Source organism: Scyliorhinus canicula, chromosome 3, assembly GCF_902713615.1.
Source record: "Scyliorhinus canicula chromosome 3, sScyCan1.1, whole genome shotgun sequence".
In the NCBI taxonomy this organism is placed as follows: Eukaryota; Metazoa; Chordata; class Chondrichthyes; order Carcharhiniformes; family Scyliorhinidae; genus Scyliorhinus; species Scyliorhinus canicula.
In genome coordinates, this window is record NC_052148.1 from 122,787,606 (window position 1) to 122,800,768 (window position 13,163).

The 13,163-nt window shown below is 43.7% G+C and overlaps 1 protein-coding gene across 1 annotated transcript in view; it reads right to left on the reverse strand.

Annotated features, from left to right (window-relative positions):
- Positions 1–13,163, reverse strand: part of dcun1d4 (DCN1, defective in cullin neddylation 1, domain containing 4 (S. cerevisiae)) — a 126,850-nt gene that overhangs the window by 40,401 nt on the left and 73,286 nt on the right. Inside the window, 2 exon segments of the mRNA XM_038791200.1 lie at positions 3,277–3,347; positions 12,263–12,357. Of these exon segments, the coding sequence (XP_038647128.1) occupies positions 3,277–3,347; positions 12,263–12,357 (166 nt within the window).

The following is a 13,163-nucleotide window of genomic DNA, read 5'->3' on the forward strand; positions in this document are numbered from 1 at the left end:
CTATTGGTTGGGGAATTTGTAGACACTTTAGAATTAGTATTATAGAAAATAAGAGGACAATGTCAATCCACTGTATTCTGAAAATAGTTCTGTGTGGGTCTCACCCGCAAAACCCAACGATCTGCAGGGTCGTTGGATTGGCCAAGCTGAATTGCCCCTTAATTTTTGCAGGAATATTTTAATCTAAAAGGTCAGGAGCTGTTAACTTTGTATAGGTTTCTCAGGGTGAAGGAGTGTGTCCAGGAAAAAGACCAATTAAAATTTCACTAGCAAGAGACATTCTAAAAATCAGTACTTTTTTTTTTAATAAACATTTTATTGAGGTATTTTTTCGCAGCGATATAAACAATGTACATGAGAATATAAACACAGTGCAAATACCACCTCCTTCCCCAACAGGTCCCACCATTAATTAACGGTTGCCACCTCCAAGCGAACCATAACAGTGACCCTCTCAAGGCAAACTTGATTTTCTCTGAATAGAGAAAGCTAGCCATGTCCAATAGCCAGGTCTCCGGCTTTGGGGCTTGGAGTCGCTCCAAGCTAATAGTATCCGTCTCCGGGCTAACAGAGAAGCAAAGGCAAGAATGTCTGTCTCTTTCTCCTCCTGGATTTACAGATCTTGCGACACACCGAAAAATCGCCACCTCTGGACTCATTGCCACCCTCGTTTTTAATACCTTGAACATGACCTCAGCAAACCCCTGCCAAAATCCCCTAAGCTTTGGACATGTCCAGAACATGTGGACATGGTTCGCAGGCCCTCCCGCACATTTTGCACGCCCGTCTTCCACCCCAAAGAATCTGCTCATCTGGGCCAGTCATGTGAGCCTGGTGAACAACCTTGAATTTAATCAGGTTGAGCCTGGCACAGGTTGCAGTCCCATTGACCCTACTCAACGCGTCCGCCCAAAGGCCCTCCTCTATCTCTTCCCCCAGTTCTTCCTCTCACTTTTGCTTCAGCTCCTCAGTCTGCGTCTCCTCTGACCCCATAAGTTCCATGTAAATGTCAGAGACGTTCCCCTCTACTACCCATCCTCTGGAAACTACCCTGTCCTGAATCCCCCTTAGCGGCAGGAGTGGGAATGTTGATACTTACCTACGCAGAAAGTGCCGTACCTGCATATATTGAAATTCTTTCCCACTCACCAATGCAAACTTCTCCTCCAGTGCCCTCATACTCGGGAAGCTCCCCTCTATAAACAAGTCCCCCATCCTCTCATTCCCCGCTCTCCGCCATATTCGGAACCCCCTATACATACTCCCCGAGCAAACCGGTGATTATCGCAGATTGGGGACCAGACCGATGCTGCCACTGCCCCCCGCATATCTCCTCCATTGCCCCCAGACTCTCCGGGCTGCCACCACCACGGGGCTGGTGGGAACGGCAGAGGCGCAGTTACCAACGCCCTCAGACTGGTGCCCTTCTGAGAAGCCGCCTCCATACGCACCCATGCCCCCCCCCCCCCGACACCAGCCACTTCCTAATCATGGCTATGTTAGCCACCCAGTAATAATTGCTGAAGTTCAGCAGCGCCAGCCCACCCTCTCCCCGGCTCCGCTCAAGCATTACCCTCCTCACTTGCGGGGACTTGACCCCCCCCCCACACGAAGCCCGCAATAACGTTATTGACTAAAAATCAGTACTAATAAACAATTAGGTTTAGGATTCTTTTCCAATTTAAGTGTTTTTAAAAACTGTTTGATTGTAAAGGTAATTTAACGGGGTGAGGCGGCAGGGCTTGGAAGGGAAAGATTGGTGGAGAAAAAAGTAGATAGCCAACTCTATTAGTTTACTGTTGTTAGGTCACACTTCAACATTCTCAAATTGTTTTAGCCTCTTGGAACATCCATTCTACAATTATAATAGACTTAATACAATTACATGAGTAACTAGCATCTAAGGTTAGGACTATTACCCACGTGGAGGATAAACATTAACTGTTTTAATTAGGGGTGGCACTGTGGCACAGTGGTTAGCACTGCTGCCTCACAGTGCTGAGAATCCGGGTTCAATCCCAGCGCCGGGTAACCGTCCATGTGGGGTTTGCACATTCTCCCAGTGTTTGCGTGGTTCTTACCCCAATAACCCAAAGATGTGCAGGGTAGGTGGATTAGTCACACTAAACTGCCCCTTAATTGGAAAAAAAAGAGAATTGGGTACTTAGTTGTTTTTTTCAAAAACTGTTTAAATTGAACAGTCTGTTTGCATCTTGTTATCTCAATGTTATTCTATGGCTGCAGTGGGCAAAGAAAGACAAACACAAACATAATAACTATCTGCTATTATAGGGACTGTTTAATTGCTCCAATATTTGTGCCAGGTATATTTCGGGAGTACCCATCTAAAGATGCAGCTTTCCTGCACAAGATTTATCCTATTTTGAACAATTGATCGGCAAGGACACCTTGTTAGCCACACCGGAAGATGATGGTGTACTAGTAATGTCATTGGCTGAATAATCCAGAAGCCCAGAATGATGCTCTAGGAACATGGATTAAAATCCTGCCATGGCAGCAAATTTAATTAACAATATCGGGAATTGAAAGCCAGTCTAAGTAATGGTGACCATGAAACTATCAACCATTGTCGTAAAAACCCATCTGGTTCAGTAATGTCCTTCACAGAATAATACAGCACTGAAGAGGCCCTTTGGCCCATCGAGTCTGCACCGATACATGAAAAACTCCTCACCAGCCTGCCTAATCGGAACTTCCCAGTGCCATACCATTCATTGAATACTTCCTCGTCACATTACTCCTTCCTTTCCTTCAGGGAAGAAAATGTGCCGTCCTTACATGGTCTGGTCTACATGTGACTCCAGGCCCACAGCAATGTGGCTGGCTCTTAATTACCCTCTTAAATAGCCCAGCAAGCCACTCAGTTCAAGGGTACCTGGAATGGGCAACAAATGCTGGCCTTACCAGCAACACCTACACTGCATGAAATAATAAATTAATTTTATAGCCAGTCAGGAGAAACAAGGCCCATTTCCAGATCACAGTGGAGACATGTTCACTTTCGTGGAGCAGATTTGTAACTATTTGCATGGACTGTTTTGCCTTCGAGGCAGGTACAGTATCAGTTGTAGATCTAATGCCATAGACTGTGACCATCGAAGGTTCACGTTCATTGCCCAAAGTGCTGAAACGTGATTGCCAAAACACAGTTCCATCTATCTCCAGAGATCACAAAGATGGGAAGTGCTAAAGTATACACACATCCCCCCCCCCCCCCCCCCCCCCCCCCCCCCCCCCCCCCCCAAAAGTACTTACATTTTCAGGTTCAACTCCAATGTCTTCACAGAATTTCTCCATGTCTTCAGGGCCTATAACATCATCACTACCTGCAACATAGCAAAGTACTTAGATATTTTGATGAGCAAAATACTGCAATGCTGGAATCTGAAACAAGAAGAGTCTGCTGGACAAACTCAGCAGGTCTGGCAGCATCTGTAAAGAGAGAAAGCAGAGTTAACGTTTCAAGTTCTTTTGGCTCTTCATCAGAACTGAAGGGAGGGAATGTGTTAGATATTGAAGTGTAGCTGTGGGAGATTGTAACAAAAATTAGCAAATTTAAAAATAAAAAGACAGATAGCCTGGTGTGGGAGAGGAAGGCAGGGTTGCATCTAGACAATACTTGTGTGGGATATTTTTTTTAAAAGGTGTTTAAGATGGAGGAGAAAGGTCATAATCTAAAGCTGTCAAACTCAACATTAAGTCCTGAGGGCTGCAACATGCCCAATCGGAAGATGAGTTGCTGCTTCTCCAGCTTGCACTGGACATCACGGGAGCATTGCAACAAGCCAAGGATGGACATATGGACCATTTGGATTTAGTAACAAAAGGACAAAGTATGTTATAGAAGACTAGTGTTAGACTATTGATTGCTGGGCCAAACTTACACTTAGCTACATACATTTTTTTCTTTTTTTTTAAAATTTAGATTACCCAATTATTTTTTCCAATTAAGGGGCAATTTAGCGTGGCCAATACACCTACTCTGCACATTTTTGGGTTGTGGGGGCGAAACCCACGCAGACACGGGGAGAATGTGCAAACTCCACACGGACAGTGACCCAGAGCCGGGATCGAACCTGGGACCTCAGCGCCGTGAGGCGATTGTGCTAACCACTAGGCCACCGTGCTGCCCTCACTTAGCTACATACATGACATTTTTCAGAAACTTACTATTTTTACAAGGCCAGGAGTTTTTGACTTAAAAAAATAAGTGCATTGCAGATGCATATGTTGCGAGTGTGTCCAGTGTGTTACGATATCATTAAACATGTGATTTGGTCATCCCAGTGTCTGTCTCGAAGTCTGTTAGATATTGAGAGGAGCTTGTAAAGTGAAAAAGCTTCTGCAACAAAATACAGCAGAGACCACGATGGTGAACAAAATAAGGTAGCTCCTAATTACATACCGAGATAAAAACATAAAAAAATAGGAGTAGGCCATTATTCTAAACTTCATTATTCTAAACTTCATGAGAATTGGCCCAACCTACTGAGCTTTTCTTCATAAGGTAACCCTTTCAATCCCAGGAACCAGTCAAGTAAATCTTCTCTGAACTGCCTCCATTGCAAATATGTCCCCCCTTAAGGTGATCAAAACTGCACAGAGTACTCTCGGTATGGTCTCACCAATACCCTGTATAGCTGTAGCAATAATTTTCTATTTTTATACTCCATCCTGGTTGCAAAAGGCCAATCTTAATAATAATCGCTTATTGTCACATTCCATTTGCCTTCCTGAATTCTGACTTTGTGATTCATGTACAAGGATACCCAGGTTCCTCTGTACTGCAGCATTCTGCAGTTAATCTCCAATTAAATATTACTGATTTTCTATTCTTCCGATCAGAAATGGACAACCCACAAAATACTTCATCTGCCAAATTTCTGCCCACTCCTTAACCTATTTAATTCCCTTTGCAGACTCTTTGTAGCCTCCTCATAACTTGCTTTTTCACATTCTTCATATCGTCAGCAAATATGGTTACAATGCAGTTGGTTCCTTCATCCAAGTCATTAATATAGATCATAAATAATTCAGGCCCCAGCATTGTTCTGTGGCATTCAACTAGTTAGTTTACCAACCTGAAAATTACCTATTTATCCTGAATCTAATGTTTTCTGTTAGTTATAGAGAGTGTACCAAAAACGTTGGTAATTCTTAGGTCATACATTGAGACAGATGTCTGTATGGATTGATGGACGAAAATAATCAGTCGAAGTTACTATACTCACAAAATCTTACGTTCAAATCTTGCGTTCAAGGATTGCTTTTACCATCCACCTGCATGGTAATTTAATCCCATGCCAGTGACTAATATAGCTTCCACCCAGTGTCGGAAGGCTTGTGCAAAGTCTAAAGCGGGAAGACCTGATCTAGGGAGTGTTGATGATAGAGGTTTAACTGACCACACAGCACAGGCATGCCTAACAGAAATGCCAAATGCTTTAATTGCCAAAAGAATGGTCATATTGCACTTGCACTGCTTGCTGAGCAAGGGCCAAAGCAGGGGAGAGAGAACTGATGAGTTGTAAAGGAACATAGCAACAGTACAAGAGTAAAATCCACAATCTTGGGTCAATTCAAAGCCCTCAAGCAAAGGAGATTTGGATGTACAGCAGCAATCACTCAGCTGTCATATTTTTGTTCAAGTGGCAACAAATCAACAGCACATCAACACGTGCATTGATATGGTGGCAGATAGTTTGGTTGTAAATTGTTCGTCCTTCTGAGACGAAGATGATAATGCTGATCATCTGGGGTTTTTGGTAGGGTTCCAGTGGGTATATAAGTGACTACCACGGCCAAACTGTGCCTAGAACGTTCTGCTGCAAATGGGGCAGGATACAGCGGATGATTGCATTTTGGATGTGGGTGGAGATTTCCTCACTTGCTTTAGAAGGAGGCTGCACCATTTTTTATTTGATTGTCAGGTGCAATGATTCAGCACGAGCTTCTCTCAGGAGTTTTAATATCAACTCAACTCAAGAGTCCAAAGCGATTTTGTCAAGGGCAGGCAGCTGTCGTCAAATGTCCGATGGCTGCTGAATATGGTGCTTTCTTCGGCAGATGGAAGGGAGCTGGAGGTGGTGGTGGCATCAGATGTGAAGAAGGCGTTTGAGTGGAGTTATCGGTTTGCGGTGTTGGAGAAATTTGGAATTGGGCCAAAGTTTGTGGCACAGGTGAAATTGTGATACAACAATCTAACAGCATGTGTATGGACAACGATATGAAATCGGGATACTTTTCACTATTTTGGGGAATGAGGCAGGGATGGCCCATGCCCCCCTTCTGTTTGCGTTGGCGATTGAGCCCTTGGCCATTGCGCTGAGGGGTTCAGACTTATGGAAGAGGATAGTGATGAGGGTGTGGAACATCAGGGCCAGGATTCTCCCCTACCCGGCGGGGCGGGGGGGTCCCGGCGTGATGGAGTGGCGTGAACCACTCCGGCGCTGGGTCGCCCCAAAGGTGCGGAGGTCTCCTGAGAATCACCTGAGGAAGGAGCTGTGGTCCGAAAGCTAGTGATTTCGAAACAAACCTGTTGGACTTTAACCTGGTTTTCTAAGACTTCTTACTGTTCATCAATATAGACAGATTAAGAGAGTGTGCTGCCGTGATAAGTGAACCTATCCATTGCTGACAGTCTCTGGTCATGAATCGAAAGAATGGACAAAAGATGGGGCTTTACTGGAGCAGTCTGGTGCATTATTTTAGTTTTCTTTATGATCATACGGTTGAAGTTGTTGCATGCATCAGAGAACACTATGCTGCATGTCCAGCTCTGAACCAGCAGCCAGTGCACAGTCATCAGCAAAGAGTTCATCACCATGTTTGTCCTTGGAGATCTTGGTCTTTGCCAGAGCTGTCTGAGATTTAGTAGCCTCCCATCCATGCGGTATCTAATTTTAATGCCAAAATCACCATGAAAGACATCAGGCAACATGGTGGAGAAAAAAATGGTGACGAGGATGGGAGCAAGCACAGAACCTTATTTGACTCCATTACTGACTGGGAATGAGTCAGAAGACTCATCATCATCCAGGTCATGGACACACATGGTGTTATGTTATGGAACTGTTGAATCAGGGGCAGAGGCACACAAGAGAGCCAATTCAGTGACTTACTGAAAGCATAGTTCAATTGAAAGCTTAATCTGGAGAGGTGTTAGAAACATGTGGACAGATGAGTGGAATGTCGAATACAAGGACAGGTCCCAGGTCCCTCATGTTACCTATTATTATAGCAAGATATACATCAACAAATCAATGCTAATGGGTAAGAATTGGATTTGCAAAGGCTGGAAGCATGCTTTTCAAGTTAAGACAGCCAAGAAGCTACTGATCATAGGATTCCTACAGTGCAGAAGGAGGCCATTCGGCCCACTGAGACTGCACACCGACCCTTTAAAAGAGCATCCTACCTAAGCCCACTCCCCCGCCCTATCCTCCTAATCCCACCTAACCGTTGGGCACTAATGGGCATTTTAGCATGGCCAATCTATCTAACCTGCACATCTTTGGACTGTGGGAGGAAACCAGAACACCCGGAGGAAACACACACAGACACCGGGAGAACATACAATCTTCATACAGACAGTCACCCAAGGTTGGTATCAAACCCAGGTCCCTGGCGCTGTGAGACAGCAGTGCTAACCACTGTGTCACCGTGCAGCCTGTGAATAGCTATAGCAACATTTTTGAAGACATATGAAGGTAACATTGGAGTAAAAGTGCACGAATCAGGCCCGATGCTAAACTAGTATATTGTTGAGGCGGAACAAGTAGCTAAAGAGAAATGGTGTCCTCGTAAAAACAGATCGGGGTTGCCCACTTTTTGAGCCTAAGTCAGAAAAAAAGTACGTACAAATTCACAAACAACCAATGACAACCACTGGCCTCCAATGATATGTATACAAAGTTACCAGAATTTAAGAAATTTAGATAAAAAATGTGATTGAGCAACCCGAATTGTGTGATCCGTTTTCACTAGTACACCATTTCCCTTTAGCCTCTAAAACACAATCATGGAGTTATAATCCTAAATGAAGCTGTCAAATGAGACCAAATGCAGATTGGGTGATCGTTATGTAGAAAACTGTTCAGACCAAAGCATGACCCCAAATTTCCAGTAGCCAACCACTTAAGATTCTCTATCCTGCTGACACATCTGTCCCCAGCCTAAAGCAATGTTCCAATCAAGTTCATCTTCAGGCAGCAGAAAGCACCGTCAGCTTTTTTGCTATTCAAGAAGCATGCTGGATTTGAAGGCAGTGCTGGAAGTGACATCAAAGGAAAGCGGTAAGCTGATTGATTGGTGAGTAACCAGTATTAGGGACTGAGTAACTGATATTAGGGACTGTGCTTAAATAGTGGAAACTAAAATTACTGAAAAAGATAATAGTTAGGGAACCAAGTTTGGAGGATGAAAACGGAAGCAGGAAATCAAAAAAGCTGATTGGGTGAGTATATTTATATATTCTACAATAACAAGGAGCAGTGAAGAAGGGACCCTAGTTAATATTAGTTTATACTTGTTAATATTATTTTATGTTAAAAGGATTAATTTAATTTAATGAGCAAGACGTCAGCAGAGCTCCAAACCATGGTCTGCTCTTCCTGCTCCACGCAGGCAACCAGGAAAGTTTCCAGTTCTCAGGACCACCATGTGTGCAGGAAGTGTCTCCAGCTGCAGCATCTGGAAGCACGAGTTTCAGAGCTGGAGAAGCAGCTGGGGACACTGTGGAACATCGGCGAGGCTGACTGTATTGTGGATAGCACATATAGAGGGGTGGCCACACTGCATGCTCAGACTCCACAGGCAAGAAGGGAATGGGTGACCATCAGGCAAAGCAAGAGAGCTAAGCAGGGAGTGCAGGAATTTCCTGTTGCCATTCCCTGCAAACCAAATGCCGCTTTGGATACTGTTTATGGGAATGACTTCTCAGGGGAAAGCAAACAGCCAAACTCGTGACACTTACAGGCTTCCATTCCTCTGGCTTCCCACTAATGTTCGACACTTTGTATGCTTTTGCTTTTATGCTGTTCCCGACTTCACTCGTCAGCCATGGATACCTCGTCCTCTCCTTAGCATGTTTCCTCCTCCTTGCGATGAATTTCTGTTGCGCCTCCCGAATAACATCCAAAAACCCCTGCCATTGCTATTCCACGGTCTTCCCTGCTAGGCTCCACTTCCAATCAACTCTCGACAGCTCCTCCCTCAGGTCTTTGCAATTACCTTTATTCAATTATAATCCTGTTATATCGGATTCCAACTTCTTTCTTTCAAACTGCAGGGTAAATTCTATCATATTGTGTTCACTGCCCCCTCAGGGTTCGTTCACCTCAAGTTCCCTAATCAGGCCTGCTCAATACACATCACCAAATCCAGAATTGCGTGTTCCCTTGTGAGCTCTACCACAAGCTTCTCCAAAAAACGATTGCACATTCCATAAATTCCTTTCCTTGGGATCCGCTACCAACCTGATTTTCCCAGTCCCCCTGCATACAATATAACAATCGCTTATTGTCCCAAGTAGGCTGCAATGAAGTTACTGTGAAAAGCCCCTAGTTGCCTAGAGGTCGGTGCAGGAATTGAACCCACGCTACTGGCCTTGTTCTGCATTACAAGCCAGCTTTTTAGCCCACTGTGCTAAACCAGCCCAGCATATTGAAGTCCCTCATGATTATTGTAATATTGCCTTTCTTATAGACCTTTTCCATCTCCTGATTTATTTTCTGCCCCACATCCTGACTACTGCTCGGGGACTTGCACATAACTCCCATCAGGGTCTTTTTTCCTTTGCGATTCCTCAACTCTACCCTCACAGCTCCTCTTCCTGTGCGAGGCTTAGCTTCATACAGTTCAAGGTGCTGCATAGGGCCCACATGACTGGGACGAGGATGAGTAGGTTTTTCGGGGGCAAAGACAGGTGTGCTAGGTGCTCGGGGTGCCCAGCGAACCATGCCCATATGTTTTGGGCGTGCCCAGCACTGGGGGAGTTTTGGAAGGGGGTAGCAAGGACGGTGTCGAGCATGGTGGGATCCAGGGTCAAGCCAGGCTGGGGACTCGTAATTTTTGGGGTTGCAGTGGAGCCGGGAGTGCAGGAGGCGAAAGAGGCCGGTGTCCTGGCCTTTGCGTCCCTAGTAGCCCGGCGGAGGATTCTTCTTCAGTGGAAGGATGCGAGGCCCCCAAGCGTGGAGGCCTGGATCAATGATATCAAATTGGATAAGGTGAAATTTGCCCTGAGGGGATCAGTACAAGGGTTCTTTAGGCAGTGGCAGCCTTTCCTGGACTTCCTGGCGGAACGGTAGGGAAATAGGCCGGCAGCAGCAGCAACCGGAGGGCGGGGGGGTTTGGTTCAGTGGGAGGGAGAACTGTGTACATGGGTTTGTGGGATGTGGCAGGTGTTATCTCCTTCCTTTTTGTTCTTTGCTTTTTTTTTCAGTTGCTTTTGTAGTTGAGTGAGTGTTGTTCTTGGATTTTTACCATGGTTGTTTTGTTAATATTGTGTTGTTGTTTATATTTTGTGAAAATCTTAATAAAAATTATTTTTTTTTTTTAAAAACTCTACCCTCACAGATTCTATGCCAGCTTCTTGCTATCGATTTAATTTAATTACTTACTAACAATGCAACCCTGCCCCTCTGCCCATCCGCCTGTCCTTTTGATCAAACACGCATCCTTGGATATTTAGATCCCAGCCCTGGTCCCCTTGCAGCCACATCTATGATTCCACATTGTACCAGCCAATTTCAATGTGCATAATAAGCTCATTTACCTTGTTTCGTATGCTGCGCACATTTAGATAAAACACCCTCGGTCCTACATTGACTGCACCCCTTCTCATATTTGTCCCCTTTCTTGTTCTAAATCGGTGATCTCTAACACCTAGAAGCAAAAAGGGCAGCAGATACATGGCAATATCATCACTTGCAAGTTCCCCTCCAAGCCACACACCATCCTGACTTGGAATTATAATCATAGCTCCTTCATTGTTGCGAGGTCAAAATGCTGGAACTCCCCAACAACATTATGGGTGTTCCTACACCACGTGGGCTGCAGCGGTCCACTACCATCTTCTCAATCCCGTGAAATAATTTTTATAAACAACACACCAAGTAACTTTTAGGGCAGTGGTTCTCAAACATTTTTGGTTGAAGGATCCTCTCCAAATGGATCAGCGTTCACAAACTCCAATCTATATCATAGTAAGCAGTCTTACAACACCAGGTTAAAGTCCAACAGGTTTGTTTCGAATCACTAGCTTTTGGAGCACAGCTCCTTCATCATAATACTATTTAATACTCCCAATGGAAAATTGCTGCACGAAATGCTTTTTTAATTTAAAAAAATAGTTTAGCAATTTCACAGATATGGAAGTGATGAAACAGTAGTGATAAAGCATAAATGTGACTTCAGTAATATTCTAGTGCATGCCAACTGGGCTGCTTTTAACGTGGTTAAAGATTGCCTGTTAATTACAAACACAAGCAATTCATGGATCACATAAAATACAAATAGCTCATGGCCAAATCAGTAGTAATGGGTCACACCATAGTTAAATGTTTAACAGGCTCAAAGCAGAACATATCTCAATTTTAAAAACAATAGCTTCCTTAACACCAATTCTACTTGAGTAGCACTCTTAGGAATCTTTAGACACTTGTGCAAAACCAGCCCAGTTTCTAAATGTTATTTAACTAAGCAAGGAACTGACATTACTGCAACATGGTAGAAGGTTCAAGTAAAGAAAAACCTGACAAGCTTTTCCACAAATACAAGAATCAGGCCAATAGAGACTACCAAAACAGAAAATGCTGGAAATACTCTATATCATTCAACATTATAATTGCACTTGCTCACTGCTCAAGTCCAAATTAAATGCACCCTAGTATCACAGCAGTAGCTGGCCTCCAACCTCCTCACCCTTCCCACAAAAACAAATATCAGACTCACCAGTAAAAACCATAGCAGCCAAGGCACCCATGATGGTGAAGGCAGCAGGATATCTGGGAGCTTTGAGAGTGGACATCTAATCAGTTATTAGTGTGGGACTAAAACTAACATTAATTTATAAAATCCTTCCCTTACCCCATGCGTTTGCTCTCTCACCTGCTAGAAATTATTTATTGGAAATCCTGGAAAGTCTCTAGGGACCTTCAGGAATCCATGAACTCCAATTTGAGAAGCACCATCTTAGGGGTATGTCCATTAGTTAGTATTGAACTTGAGCATTTAAACACACCTGCATATTCATAGAACCATTCTAAGCATCGCTTGGTGGAGAACCCTTCCTCTTCAGGCTTCATCCTATTTGAGTCTTGTTTCTTGTACATGGTTCTGTAGAAAAGACAATATGAAAGATTGGACTAAATATATTGCTAAAACAAGAGACATGCCGTCAATGATTTCTGTCTGGCACTCATCAATACAAAAGCAAGAATGCCGAATTTCAAAGGCAGCAACAATTCATACTGCATGAGAAACGGGTGCAGATTAGATAGCGTTGACTCAGACTGGTTACTGCATTGCCATGGAGAATGTTTCCCAAGCTTTTGTTTAAATCAAAAAGACGCTGGACATGTTCCTTTCACTTGCAGGTCTATATGTAGCTTCTAGCAAAATTAAGGGAGCCACACTGCGAGCCAGATAATCTTAAATTTGTTGTTAGTGTGAAAATGCAATGTAAATAGTTTCTTATCTGATACTACTTACCTGACTTGCCACAGTAACCATAACATTTGGAAGTATATGCCTTTAAATGTGATAGGTTTTCAGAGCAGGAATCATGTTTCACTACTAAGGACAAAGCTATCTGTTGTAGACCCAGGAACCATTATCCAACTAGGATAATACCTCTGCAATAGAGTCAAAAGACACTAAACTCCAAAAAATGATCCCAGAAGCACCATCCTAAGGGAAACGTAATACAAAATAGAGGAAAAGCCATTTGGCCTAACATTTCAACAACCAATGTTTGCCCATCATGCTATCCAACTTATTTACTTGACAGAATTCAAATTTGATCATGCAGAGTGGTCTTCAGGCCCTACATAAACTTTAACCTTTGTCTGGTCAATTTCCTAATTAACTCTAGACTATACTACCTTTATTGACTCTTTACAAATCATCCAAAAGTCCTTGTG